Source organism: Peromyscus leucopus, chromosome 5, assembly GCF_004664715.2.
Source record: "Peromyscus leucopus breed LL Stock chromosome 5, UCI_PerLeu_2.1, whole genome shotgun sequence".
NCBI classification, from domain to species: domain Eukaryota; kingdom Metazoa; phylum Chordata; class Mammalia; order Rodentia; family Cricetidae; genus Peromyscus; species Peromyscus leucopus.
Window position 1 is genome coordinate 125,295,178 of NC_051067.1, and position 14,573 is coordinate 125,309,750.

The 14,573-nt window shown below is 54.6% G+C and overlaps 1 protein-coding gene across 5 annotated transcripts in view; it reads right to left on the minus strand.

The window, feature by feature from the left end:
* Nucleotides 1-1,129: 1,129 nt before the first annotated feature.
* Cbfa2t3 (CBFA2/RUNX1 partner transcriptional co-repressor 3) overlaps nucleotides 1,130-14,573 on the minus strand; it is a 74,028-nt gene continuing 60,584 nt past the window's right edge. For all 5 annotated transcript variants that reach the window (XM_037206333.1, XM_037206332.1, XM_028880863.1 and 2 more), the window contains 7 exons: nucleotides 10,826-11,007; nucleotides 10,006-10,235; nucleotides 7,703-7,788; nucleotides 6,644-6,842; nucleotides 6,061-6,129; nucleotides 5,115-5,305; nucleotides 1,130-3,389 (listed from right to left, as the gene is read on the minus strand). In XM_037206333.1, the coding sequence (XP_037062228.1) occupies nucleotides 3,120-3,389; nucleotides 5,115-5,305; nucleotides 6,061-6,129; nucleotides 6,644-6,842; nucleotides 7,703-7,788; nucleotides 10,006-10,235; nucleotides 10,826-11,007 (1,227 nt within the window). In that variant the 3' untranslated portion in view covers nucleotides 1,130-3,119. The remainder of the gene's footprint in view (nucleotides 3,390-5,114; nucleotides 5,306-6,060; nucleotides 6,130-6,643; nucleotides 6,843-7,702; nucleotides 7,789-10,005; nucleotides 10,236-10,825; nucleotides 11,008-14,573) is intronic.

Consider the following 14,573-nt stretch of genomic DNA (forward strand, 5'->3'; position numbering starts at 1 on the left):
GGCTAGAACTGGGCAATGTGCCTGGGTTCCCTCTTGCTGTCTCCAGGCCCAGTTCCCTCACTCAGCCCTCCCCACCCCCACCCTACTGCCACCCTGATTCTGCAGTTGCCTTGACTGCTGAGCTCTTCCTCTCAGCCTGGGTGTCTATAGTTGCTGGCCAGATCTCATGCACAAGCAACTCACTGTGGTTGAATGGCATCTGACAGTTGTCTTGGGCTATCCCAACAGCTAGGGGCTCTGCTGAACCCGAAATATGTAAGCTGGTTCATGGAGGCCAACTGGGCTGGGCAGCATTTTGTTGTCCCGGGTGGGCCTCTGTGTTCTTAAAAGGTTGATAAGGGTGGTATGGGTAGGGCAGGAGGGAAGTGAAGCTAAAGCAAACTGGTGGGTCTTCCGGTAAGGGGGACCCTCCATGACCTCCGTCAGAATGGCTGGACCACATAGGAGTAGGCACTCTCAAGTCCTGACACCAGGGACGTGGGCATCAGGGAAGCCACCTCAGGACTCCTGGCCCAGACCTCTAGAGACTACAGCTCTTAAGCACAACCTGAGGGCCTAGCTTTATTTTCATCCCACAGACATGGTGCTCACCACCTCCTGCCACCCCAGAGCTTTTTCCTATGAATGGCCACTGGCCTGCCCTCCTGGAAGGGCCAAGGATGCTGCATGCCACGGGATAACAGACAAGAAGCACTGCGAGAGGTGCATCTGGGAATGGAATCCAGTGATGCTTCCTGTCACGGGAGGCAGGTCTCCACCAGCACACAGACTCAGTGTTCACAGGCAGACGCTCAGGGCAACTGGTCCACCAGAAGGAAGGGCAGGAGGCCGCCATGTGTCCTGGCTTCTCTGAAACCCACAAAAATACATCTCTGTGGGCTTGGAGGGCTGTGGCCTCAGGAACCTTGCAGAGGATGAGCTCTACCTTGGCCTTCAGAGCGAGGGTTGCTGTCAGGCTCCATTCGGGGTAGCACCAGGTTGATAGTGCCTAACAGGATCCTTCCATATAATGTTCTCTTACAGAATGAATTTTACAGTTGTGAAGAAATACCAGCCACCAAACAAGCCCATAGGACCACAGCTCAGATTCCTTCCAAAATGTTCCCTAAATTTCACATACTTCTGTGGGTTGTCTTAATTTCTTTTTATTTGGCAAACATCTCCTCGGTACTGACGCCGTGGCTGGGACCTCTGTGGAGACTATTTACATTCACATTAACACACGCTGCACACCTTGCTCTGGGCAGGGCCCCCGGGGGGGCCCGGGTTCAGGAGCAGTTCCCCCATATTGCACGCTAGGCCTGCAGCTTACTGCAGCCACACACATAGGTGCAGACCCGGACTGTGTCTGCTGTCTTTCTGTTCGGTACAGGCATGAGCCTCCTTCCTTCATTTCCTCCTTGAGTCCTTGAGGGAGTCGAGCGGGCAGAGGGCAGGGTGGGCAAGGGCTGGAGTGCAGGTGGGCGGCGAGCATCACCGTCACTCTCGGGGCTGGAGACGAACACTGGGGATGCAACACAGAGAGCTATGCACAGCTGGGCGTGAGTCTTCCAGGTGAGGTGAGGGTGGCTGCTGGATTTTATGTGGGGTTTGTTTTTGTTTTTTTTTTTTCCTTTTTTTTTTTCTGTAAAAGTTTGAAAGAAATGACGGTAGCCACAGCAAGACACCGGGGATGGGGTGGCAGGGCTGAGATGGAGCTGGGGTGGGAATGGGAGCGCAGAGAGGTAGAGGAGGAAAAACTGAGAAAGCGTGATTCGCTGTCACCTTATGCTTTCAAAAGCAGTCAAGAATCAACCCAAAAGATTGTCACAGTTTCATTTAGGAATTGTGCTCTCTCTGGGAAGAACACTTTAGCACTTTTTTTTTTTCACAAGTGGAAAATGAGTTATGAGAAGTCACAGAAGGTGTGAGGACAGATGGAGGTGTCTCCCTTGCATATAGGGACACACGGACATGGCCCTAGGGCACACAACGCTCAGGCTCATGCTGACTGGGGCTTCTGGATATGGTGTTGAGGGTCACGTGGCCTTGCCGCTGACTCCTTTGTGCAGCTAGGATGCTGACCACTAGTCAAAAAGGAACAAAAGGCTTCTTCTTGGCCCAACCCACCAAATCCCAGTGACCAAACACCCCCCAATAAAATCAAAACCAAAATAAAAGACCAACATCCAAACAAACCCAGGAATGGAAAGACCATGAAAAAATACTTTGGCAGTGATAAAAATAAATTTTGGATTTTGATTTCTTGAGTTTGCTTTTTTGGATTTCCTTTGGAGCGAGGTGTGTCTGGCATCCTTGGCTGGCTAGCTGGCAAGGTAGTTTACAGGTATGTTTCCTTTGCTTAAAAAAAAACTTTTTGGATTTTTTTTTTCACTTAAAGCCAAAGAGTTTGACATTAAAGAAAAGAAATAAAACCTGAAACCAAAAAATGCTTCTTGAGTTGGAAATCGAAATTGTTCTCACCATCTCTGCTGTGTGCGCCGATCCCCCTGGGGTTGGCTGGGTGAGGCAGCAACTCGGATAGAAAATCACAGTTTCTTCCCTTTCTAATAAGGAGTGGGGAGAACCCCACAGTTCTCTGTCCATTTCTAAGTAGCTTGTTTGCCAACAAAACAAAATCTCCAAAAGTTCTTCACTGAAAAGAAAAGCCACCGATTAGGTTTCTCTGATTCCAGAGAAAGCATGTGGACTTTACAAAGACAGAGAGGGTCAAAGACACAGGGAGAGTCGGGGTAAGGGAAACAGAGGGAGACCAGGACATCAAGAACCACAGAGGCAGACACAGAGAGAGGGACAGGAACAGAGAGACAGACACAGGGGAGCAGACAGCGGCAGCGCCGGCCATACTGGCCATACTCCGCGGCGCGGGCGCCACTGTCTGCAGCTCCAGAGTGGTTTCTGAGGATGCTTGTGAAGAGAGGCTGTAGGAGGTCCTGGCAAGACCTTGTCAGGTAGCTGAGGCTGCACGGATGCAGTGTCGTTGGATCTGTGTTTTCTTTTGGAGAGAAGCAGTAGCAGCAGTGACTCCACCTGGCCTGCTCCAGGCATCTGGTGGGCCAAGGTGGGGCCAGGAGGTTGGCAGGGCATGGCGTCCATGGGCTGGGCGTCAGGTCTGGAGGTCAGCGGGGCACGGCGGCGTCCAGGGGGCCGGGTGGGCCCGGAGAGCAGGGGCGAGAGGGCCCTGCTGAGCCGGCTTCACTGGGGCTGGCAGTGGCGTCAGGCTGTCCAGGCAGCGGGTCAGCCACTGCCGCTGCGGGGCCCTGCAGACTCTGGCCGCAAACATGATGATGCTTCTCCCAGTCCTTGTGCTGACAGAAGGACCCGCAGTAGCGTGCTGCATTACAACCGCTGCAAGTCTCACTGGCCTTGCGCCCGCAGTTCCAGCAGCTCTGGATGTGGAGGAGGGCAAAGGAGATGGTCAGAATGGGACAGAATGCACATGCCCAGGCAGCCTGCCCACTGCTGAAAAGCAGAGAGGGGGAGGGAGAGAGAGATAGAGAGACAGAGAGAGTTGCAGGGGAGAGCTGTGCATCCGCGCCCAGCTGCTAAAACCCAGTTAGGGTTTCACCCAGGAAGAAGAAAGAACTCTAGAGCCCCTAGAGGCAACTGAGCTGTCAAGCACTCACTGAGCTCTTTCGGGAGGAGAGGTGCTCACTGACCAGGATTCCCTTTTCTGACTGTATTTCCCTCGGGGATGGCTGGAGATCCCTGTAAGGTGGCTGGGCTGTGGGACTGGGAGGCTGCCCCTGCTTCAGGAATCAAAGCCTACTTCTTGTCTCTATTTGGCTCCTAAAGTCTCTGGCCTCACCCCTGCCTACTGTTCTCCAGTTCAGGCTGCTCCGCCCAGGAGGGCCTTGCTGGACTCTTCATCAGGATGGCTCTGATACTTGATGGCTCCCCTTCCTTAGGTCTGCTCGGATGTCATATCTAGTGATGTGCTTCCCAAACTATCCCCACCTCCAAATACCCAACACTCTAGTTGGCTCTTTGCCCGTCTCATGACAGCTCTGAGATCCTGTGTGCATATGCATGTGTGCATGAACACATGAGTGTGTGGGCACATATGTATATGTGTGCGTGTGGAGGCCTGAGGACGATATCTGCTATTATTCCTGAATACTGTCCACATTATTTTAAGATAGGGTCTCTCATTGGCTAAGAGCAGTGGTTCTCAACCTGTGGGTCTTGACTCCTTTGGGAGCTGAATGACCCTTTCACAGGGGTTGCTTAAAACCATTGGAAAGCACAGATATTTATATTATGATTCATAACAGTAGCAAAATCGCAGTTATGAAGTAACAACGAAAATAATTTCATGGTCAGGGGTCCCCACAACAAGGGGAACTGTATTAAAGGGTCTCAGCATTGGGAAGGTTGAGGACCACTGACTTAGAGCTGACCAGTTAGGCTAAGATGGTGGCCCAGTGAGCCCTAGGAGCCTCCTGGCTTTGTCCCTCCCATGTTGGAGACCTGGAGACCTGGCCCTTCCTAAGGGGCAGCCCACGAATGACTTTCCCAGAAGGACTTTTCCTTTCTTCCCAATGTCCTGTCAACCAAACTCTTGGAGCAGAGCAAACAGTCTTCAGAAAGTCCTCCTGTACCCACCCTGCTGGGTGGAGCACAGTGCCCAGACACCCAGGCACACAAGGTCATAGCTCTCATGGCTTTCTCCGTCCTGTTCCTTGAGCTGCCAGAAGCTGAGGGAGGCCCCAGGGTCCTGAAAAGTCTCCTTAGACCTCTTGCTTTCACAAGTTAAAGAACAGAGGGTTCGATATTGACAGGCTTCGATGGAATATGGGCCCTAACACGTGCCAGCCCCGCCCCCCCCCAGACAAGACATTACTCTCTGGACCTTCAATTCCTGCTACTTGCAGGTTGGGAAGGCCTGAGAGACACCTTACCAGTCCTCATGGGTCTCTGTATTTACTGACAAGCAGTGCTGAACAGACTGAATGGTTGCTTATGCCACCAGTGACAGTCGTGACCCCGAGAGCAGAGAGCTCATTGGCCGAGAGGTTGCACAGGTGTGGTGTTCTAACCCAGGTTTGGTCAACCCTCGGAATACAGTGCACCTGGAGGCAGCAGTGGAGTGTAGAGGTGGCCAGTGGCCCTACCTCGCTGGAGTCCTCTTGCTGGTTGATGACAGTCAGGGCATCCTCTGAGGCCTGCCGCTTGGCCTCAGCCAGGGCTCGCTCCATCTTGGCACGCTCTGTGGTGATGAGTTCATGGGCTTTGCGCTCTGCATCAGACACAGCTTTCTGTAGCTCTGACATCGCCTGGCGCTTCACCTCATTCACGGCTTCTTCTGTAAAGCACAGAGGTGGGCTGGTGGTCACACTGTCCAGTAATCACCCAGGCCCCTCTGTGTCTCTTTATATGTCCTGGGTCCTCCAAAACCTCTATGGCTAATTTTGGTCAGCTAGTAGCTAGCTCTGCCCTCTGACTCAAGGTAAACTTTATTGGCAGTCTCAGGAGTGTCAGAGTATGATCAAAATATCCCACATGTGGATGAATATGCAAGTCCTGGGCACATGTGTGCAACCCTGGTCAAGAGGAATAGAGCCATGGGTAAACTTTCTAAAGCTCAACCTCTGCCTGCAAGTGTCATGGTCCTCACTCTGGTGTGCATCTTCAGGGGGTGAGGTCTAGTCCCCGCCCCACAGTATGATCCAGCAGGTTCTGGGGGCTGTCCAGGATTCTGTTCTAACAGACTTCAGGCAAGCGACTGCTGTGAAGGACCTGCCTTGAGAACAACAGGTCTGCTCCTTGGCTTTGCTTAGGCCTATCCAAGGGAGCCAGAAGGGACTATGTGAACTCTGGCTGTAATTCTGGCTGTAATTGATTCATATTCTCATTCTCATGCTCTCTCTCTCTCTCTTTGTGTGTGTGTGTGTGTGTGTGTGTGTGTGTGTGTGTGTGTGTATGTTTGTGCATTTTGTGCACACTCCTGTGTGGCCCAACGTGTAAATCCACAAACTTGCTGCACATGGATGGAGTCCTTCTGAGTTGCAGACACTTCTTACGGTTGTCCCCAGGGTCTGTCCCCATAGCCCTACTCACCAGCCTTCCTCCAGATCTCCTCAGGCATATAGCCAGAGAGGGTCCTGGGCATGAAGTCCCGGTGAACATCTGAAACAAAGGGATGGGGGTACAGTGTCATACACAAGCTGGGGGCATCAGCTGCCTTCTTCCACACTGGCTTCCCTTCCACTCCGGCCAGGGCTTGAAGGCAAGGAATATTTTTTCCTGGGAAACAGGGCTTCACATGCCGCCAGGGGGGCAGGGGATTGGGGTGGCATGCTCTATAGCCAGTGGACATGGATTCAGGCAGGGAGCTGGGCATGTCCTAGGCCTCCCCTAGTTTCTGTGGTCACCACTGTGGTGGATGGGTAAATAGAAGCCTCTAAGTGCCACCTCCTAAGCTTGGCCTGTACCTACTAGATCCTGGGAGGTCCAGGCTTCCTAGAAGACCAGGTGCATATTTCTGCAAGTGAAAAAGGCCCCCTTTTCCAAGTGACACTCTCTGTTTAAGTAAGGCCTGACGATTGGCTAGCTTTCTGGGGAATTAGTGGCATCCTACAGAGACTGTGTAAGGGTAGCAACCCCTCACGACAGGTCTTCCGTGTTCTTCCTTGGTACACACCTAGCTGAGACCCCTCAGGGCCACTGCAGCTGTTGAGGGGCCGGGCAGAGGCGGGGGTGGGGCCCTTCTTCCCTTCCTCGGAGTCGCTGTAGCACCGGATCCAGTGGTTGAGTTCTTCACGGTCGGCCTCCTGGCACCGTCGCAGAACAGTGAGGGATCGCCGTGTTTTCTCCACCATATCCATGATGCAGTTCAGGAGCTGCAGGTGGGTGGCAGGGCCTTCAGTACGTTGGAACCGGGGTTGTGGCCAGATGTGGCCATCCAACATGGAGGGGGTGGTCAGGGAGCCAGCTCATCATCCCTGAAGGCAGGGCACAGAAATCTACCTTGGCTCCCCACAAACAGTGAAATGGTTCCCAGTGCCTATGGGCACCCAACTTGAATGGGAACTTCTTTGGATGCAGGGTACAGGCTTAGGATCTTTCCTTTGAAACTCTGAGAGCAATCTGCCTTGGGAACATCCCCAAGAAAGAAGCAGGTAAGGGGCCCACACTTCAGAGTGCATGGTGGTCAGAGGAATGGAGCTCCCAGGAACATCAAGACACGGTTCACTTGGCCTGACCAGAGGCTCAGGCACCTACCACAAAGATAGCCTACACCACTGGGGCTCTACTCTGCAAGTGTCTGAGTGCCAGGCAGCGGTGGCACACACCTTTAATCTCAGCACTCGGGAGGCAGAGCCAGGTGGATCTCTGTGAGTTTGAGGCCAGCCTGGTCTACAGGATAGGATCCAGGACAGGCTCCAAAACTACAGAGAAACCCTGTCTAGAAAAACCAGAAAAAAAAAGTCTCTGAGCAGGAAAGAGTGGAGGAAGAAGGGCCTGTCTGCATGGTTCAGCATCCTTGTCTCTGTTCTCTCACAGCATCCTGATAGGTCAACAATAGTGATGTTTACATAAAGGGACAGGCAGACAGTAGGCACTCAGATAGGTCCTGCCAGGAGATGCTGAGCCCAGAGCAGCCCAAACTCAATGTTGCTCCCCACCCCCAGCCTTAGGCTCTAGAGTCGTGCAGACTTTCTGGGAATCACAGAGGCCCAAACTCCACCTGGGCACTCACACTGTTGAGATGTTTCCACTCTTCTGCCCACTCACGTTCTGTGAGCCTGTGGTCAATCACTTCTTCTTGTCGAGACCCAGGCATGGCTGCAGAAAGGGCAATGCACATTTAGGCCCCCCTGCGGATGCCAAACCCCACCCTTGCCATAACTAAGCCCTGACTTGGATCTCAGGTCCTGCCCCCACTCCTAGGTGCCGCCTACTTCCTAAGTACCATTCCTACTCGGGGTAAAACAATCGTCATCCCTGGTTCTGCCTTGGCCATTCGTTTCCTCCCTACTAGCCTTCCAATCCAGCTCCTCTTGCCTTTTCTCTGCCCATTTCTGATAGGCAGCTCCAGATCCACTTTAAGGGTCTGTCTTATCACGGTCCAGAAACCTCAGGGCCTCTGTGCAGCTGCTCAACTTATGTGTGTTTACGACTTCCTCTCAAATATCTGTACTCCTAGGCATTCCTCAAAGTCCAGGCCACAGGGCCCCTCTACAGCTGCAGAGTCTTTGGAATTCTTCAGGCCATGTGTCTCTGGTCTCTAGGTACGAGACTTCCCTGTTTATTCTCTACCCCCAGACTGTCAGCTCCATGGAGAAAGATGGTGTGTTGTGTTTACCTCTGTGTCCTCACGCTGAACTCTGGCCTGGGTGTTTACCAGCCCTGAGTGTGGTCTTGGGATCAGATCTACTGGCCGCAGGGTCAGACAAAGTAGCAAGCCAGGATGGCTCATTCCACAGGGGACCCTGGGGCCCTTATCTTGCCACTCCCTGCCTCAGTTTCCTGACCCTGCCTAGTTCTGAACATAGTGAGAAGTAAGAAGATCCCAAGCTGACCTGGTAAGCTTGAGGAGGTGTCCCCAAGCAGGGCTTGGTGCTAAGCACTGTGCCCTTCTTTCTGCCCTGACCTTGGAGCGAAGGTCTGTCTTTCCCATGTAACAGATGCGCATACTGAGGCTGGTGAGGATCATGTCTGTCCATAGTTACCAGGCAGCAAGTGGGGGAGGCAGTGTATGGTGTAAGGGCAGCCTGGATCCCTGACCTCGGGGATGGCCAAATGAGGTGGGGCAGGGTGTGGGATGCCACTGGACATGAGGGACATGATGGTCCTCTCTTGGTTTTCCTGCGGTGTCAAATACTTCCAGTGTGGTAACTGATGCTGTGCAGGTGAGCTGGTGCCAACCCAGGCTTCCTGGGGGCAAAGTCTCTCTTTAAAGCTGCCATCAGTGCCTAAGGACCTCTTAGTGCCCTAACCTGAAATGCCTTCCTCGAGTTGCAGAAGGGCAGGGAGTGGCCACAGCCGTCATCCAGCACTCTCTCTGGCTGCCCACAAGGGGCCTGTGCCAACGCCCCAACTAAAATAGAGGCTGAGATCTGCGCGACAGCTGGCGTTTATTTTTGCATTAGCAAAAGCGAGTGGGAATTAGCACCTGCCTGACCCGGCTGTGGTGAGCCAGACACTGTCACCTGCTGCCTAGGTCCAGGCCCTGGAAGCTTCCACAGTGTGTGGGGGGTAGGGAGAGGCCTCTGCTGACCCTGGTCTGGGATCCTATAGGTATCCTGCATGACCCTGGATGGTCATCTCGAGCATTCCTTTCCAACACACTGGGGTCTAGCAGGGCGAGGCCAGGCAGGTGTTGCTGTGACCACCCATGGCTGTCCCACTCGTGTTCTTGGAGCCTCAGCCACACCTTGGAGGTGTGGGTACAGGCTGAGAAATGCCAGCGTGCATGTGCTCTGTGTCAGCTGCTGTCCCTGTCATCAGCAACTGGGCTTTGGAGGACACTGTGTTGCCAGGTGCTCTAGCAATGTCCCTGTCCTCACACAACTGTTCTGACAGAGGAAGAAACTGAGGCAGAGAGGTCATACGGCCCACTTCTGGATTCAAGGACAGCCAGGCAGACCTGCTGGTAGCCTTGCCTTCAGCTACTCTGGCTGTAGGCTGCCCAGCCCAGGAGGGTGGTAAAGGCTGCTTCCTCGGACAGGGTCCTCTGCCCTAGTGCTATTCTGTGTGTGAGAAGGGGCAACTTGGCTCTGAAGGGGCAAGTCAGGCTACCTGGGCACTGGGGTGGTGGCTACTGACTCCTTACCCCTGTTTCTTTACTGGACGGATGAGGTAGTGATTACAGCTGCAGTACCTTCCACCAGAGCATAGGTACAAGCAACTGCTGACTGAACCCTAAAAAATGCATGTCAACTCTCTCCAATACAAGCACATGCAGGCTTAGACACACGTGCAGGCTCGCCGACCCATGGCTTCACTCACTCCCTCTCTGTGTCCATACCTCAAGGGGTCGATGGCTCCCACACCACTTACCGAGGGGCCGATGGCGCTCCCGCAGCTCTCGGGGATCAGGATGTCGGTAGGAGTCCCGGAAGTGGTGGGCCATGGCCATGTCCTCGAGGCGATAGTGTGGGGGCGGGGGTGGTGTAGGGTGGGGCAGCCCATTGCTGGGACTGCTGCGCTGGGCTGGGCTCAGGGTGCAGGACCGCTTACTGAGGTGGTCGGGGTGCAGAGGGTCCCGGTCTGACCCATTCTCTTTGGTCCTGACCAAGAAAACAGGTGGCCAATGGATAGCAGCCCCAGTCTTGGACAGAGGGTAATAATAGAGGTGAGGAGAGGCAGGGTGGAGGCAGAAACTCAGAGGAGCGCCCCCTGGGTCCTGGTCCCCCACTCTGACCTCCTCTGGGACTCCTGGTAGAGAATGGAGGGAGGGAGACATCCAGGGTCCCATGGCCAGGTGTGGTCCCTACTGTGGTACAGTGGTAGGACCAGTACCTCTGTGGCCAGTCAAGGGGTCCAGTCCAGCCCAGCCACCAAGGGCTCTAGGCTCCAGGTCACTCAGGGTCTTCAAACAGCACAAAGACAAATGAGTTCTGGTGGAGAGACCCCTTCCTGAGCCGCTGTCTTCCCGGGATCCCAGAGACCCCAGGTCTGTCGCTCAATAGGGCAGCGTATGCTGCAGAACCCAATGTCACCAGCCCACCAGCTGGCAGTATTAGCAGCTCTTGATCGGTCCTGCTGTAGACAGCAGACTGGACCAGCTGTCTGGATGAGCTGTGGCAGAGGCCAGATGGGCAGGGAGAGGCCGCCTTGGGTCACCTCCCTGTCCTGGGAATCTGTGAAAGGCTGTTACCTGTCAGGTGTCCTCCTCTTGCCGTTCTCATTGACTTCCAGCAGGAGCTCGGAAGAGTCGACAGGGGAGGTGGCACTGGCGTCCAGCAGGAGTTGTTCATGCTGGGCCAGGTACTGGGCAGGCGTCTGCTTGGCCAGGCGGGCACAGTGCAGGAGCTCTCGCTGCAGCAGTGGGAGATTGGCCTGTGGGCAGAGCAGGGGCTTGAGGCACAGTTCCCTGTCGGCTGGTATGCAAGCCACACAACCTGTTGAGACCAGTAGACAGCCCAGGGCTGCCTCTGTGTGACTCGGGACTCGGACCCCTCAGGTTCCTTTCCTTTCCGCAGCACTGTGGGAAGCGACAGGCCTGTGCCCTGCTGGACACAGAGCCATGTATGGACTTTCTACATCACCATGCTTCCTCCCAGAGTCTGCAGCCAATATTCCCTACCTGTATCCTGGCTAAGCAGGCACCATATCGTCCTTTGCACAGAAAAGGGAAGCAAGGTTCAGAGAGGGCAAGCAACCAAACACACACACACACACACACACACACACACACACACACACACACACACACACACACACGGGGTGGTGGTAAACAGAGGTGCTGCCAAGAGCACCCGATACTGATGCAGAGCCCCTGCTCTGGCCCCCAAAATGCACTGGCCAGGATCCCCACAGAACTATATCTCCTCTCTTCCCCTGTCCTCCCACTCTCCAGCCTCAGCCCAGAACAAAGCTTACAGCAGGACCTCAGACATCAGTGTGTGCTTTCTGCAGCCACGCAGCTCTGAGCACATGGGGAATGTGACCTACGTGAACTCCAGCCTCAGTCATGACATCACAGCTCGAGTCTACATTAGCAGATGAGGCCACCAGAGCTCACAGACTCCATCTCTAAACCTATGAGCTTCACCCTAGGGCTGGGCCAGGGTCTCCAGGAACTGCTGGTGGTCAGCCTTTCCAGAGCTGCTGTGGGTAGGGTGGCAGGCTGGCCCTGAGCATGCTGGAGAGGGGCCCAGTGGCAGGCTCTTGGGAGAGCCAGCAGTTCTAAGTATTTGTAAATAAACACAATCTACAACTTTCCCATGAGTTTCAAAGCTGCCAGGGCAGCCTTCTCCAGCCTCTGCCTCCTCAGCCCCTGCTGGCGCATCCACCCGGCCCATCAGGCAGCCGATGCATTTTTGTTGCGCTGTGACGCTGCCAAGCCTGTTTTTCTGTTTGGATAGCTGAACGGGGGCCAGCTCACCATCTGCCGACCACGTCAGAAGCATGCGCTGGGATGAGGTCCTGGGAGGTCTCAGTAGCCCAGAGTCTCCTCCCTCACCAGTCCCCCACCCACCCTGTCCTCTCCTTGGCCAGCATGATGGGGCGGGGGCTGGGCATGAGCACCATCTGGTTGCTGTTAGGGTGGGGAAACATCTGGGGTCCTGGCCAGCTGGGGCCAGCTGGGACTTGGAGTCTCGGATGGGGCAGCTTCTGAAAAGCCCCACTGTCCAGCTACATGAAGGCGGGAGCAGGACAGAGCGGAGGAGACCCTAGGTATCAGGTAGTCTAGCTGTACCATCCAGATACACAGCAGTCCTTGGCTAGGGGCACAGGACCACTGCTCACCCAGAAAGAACAAGTCCCCATTTTTCTTCAAAAGTCCCAGGCATCATTCAGAGGACAGACCAAGGTGGTCACAGGGCACCCTGGGCCCCAACTTCACTTGGCATAGAGATTTTTGATGTCCAGAAAATCTAAACCACCTTTCTCCTCAATGGGCCTCTGGCAGAGGATACACAGTACACATACAGCCACCATGGTGACGGCTAAGCCATGAGTCTTTTTTATGCTTCGCTTGGTTCTGCAGAGCCCTCCCACCACAGGCCGTCCAATCGAAGACTTGGCGGACCACTCCCCCCCGGCTGGCCTACTGAGGAGATGTGTGACCTTGGGAAGTCACACAGCTGTCTCCTGCCTCACCTGTAAGCCGGAGCTCTGGCAGCCCTGGCCCGGCAGGCTCCAGTGAGCCCCACGTGAATTAACTCAGTTCTTCCGATCACCTGTGTGGCGGGCAGTTTTGTCTTGCCTAGGAAAGGACCCAAGAGGGCCCTGCAGTGGGAGCCAAGTTCTGCCCCGCCACACCTTCAGAATGGCATCCCCAGAGGTGGCCATGAGAAGCACTGCAGACGCCAGAAGGTCCATGACTGTTCAGGAAGGTGCTACGCGGCTTCTCTGACCACCAAGAGGGGACCTATTCAGTGCGGGCAGTGAGGCACCTGGAGCTGCCTGAGTTCTTCCTCAGGCTGCCTTGTTTCTAGACCACTGGGGCTGGGCTCCTACCATGCCGTGCCAGCAAAGTAGTTATGCCCTTGGACTGGGCAGAGGGGGCCAGTGCTCTTGTCTTGCCAACAAGGTTAGAAAGACTTGGCGGTAACCTCGTAGTTTTAGGTTTTCTCTTTGGCTCTTACTGCCCCTCCACCCCAGGAGCTCTACATTATGGAGAAGACAGATGTACCACCGACGTTCCTAACAACGAGACACAGAGGTCCTGGGTGAGCTAGGAGGCGGGCAGAGAGAAAGGAAAATGGAGAGGGTCCCCTGACAAAGCAGTTCTGGACAAGGTGTTCCACCCTGTGCTTGCTTTGGGTGACGCCACACTAGGTTAGGTAGGAAGGGTTCTGAGGCTAGAGACTACGGGCAGTGGAAGCTGGGATATTTCAGGCATAAACAGGGTGGCCAATGCTACCAAGCATCTGCTGCAAACATTGGCTCTGACAAAATAAGCAGGCGCACGGCATCCCAAAGACAGGCGGTGGCAGAGTCAGCAGTATGTGGAGGGTGAGGAGCAGGAGGGCCTCCAACGCACTGCAAATGACTGCCAGGTGGGCCCACGTGCTGGCACGCGTGGCCGCCCTGTTGTCACTAGCTCCAGTGTGAGCCCAGCGAGGTGTGGGTGGGAGGGAGGAGGGGAGTGGATGTGGGGTGTCATGTGGGGTCCCCCTGGGAGGTGCCAGAGCAATGAGGCTGGCAGGACACATACTGTGCATTCTGTGGGGACTTTGAACTATATAGACCCAAGCTCAAATCCAGGCTTGGGTCTGCACCAGCCGGAAAAGTGAGGGCTTCTGTTTCCCTGCTTACTAACTTGACAGTGTCAGGGCCTATGTGTCCCCCTCCAGGGGTTCAAGAGGGCATCTAGGCAGAGATCTTATAACCCATTCTTGGTCTAAATTAGGCAGTTAAAAACCTTACTGATGTAGCTGCCCTGAGAGAATGGGGGCTCCAGCTACAGGGGCTGAGTGCAGGGGAGTGGGGCCAGCCCCGTGACTGCTAGGGAGCTTGGTGGGGACTCATACCTTGGAGCTTACTGCTTGTATGGTCTGACCTTGAACTCTGACTAAAGAGCACAGACGGCCCGGGCAATGGTGGTACACGCCTTTAATCTCAGCACTTGGGAGGCAGAGCCAGGTGGATCTCTGTGAGTTCGAGGCCAGCTTGGTCTACAGAGTGAGATCCAGGACAGGCACCAAAACTACATGGAGAAACCTTGTCTTGAAAAAAAAAAATCTGGCCTCTTACTAAGCCTGGCAGTGCACACCTGTAATCCCAACTACTGGATGCTGAGACAGGAGGATAAAGAGTTCAAGGCCAGCCTGGGTAACTTAGTGAGACCCTGCCTCAGAATTAGAAGGGACTAGAGCTGTAGTCCAGCAGTAGAACACACCTGCACGTACAAGACTGTGTTCAACGCCAGCACCGAAACCACAAGACCCCCAAAC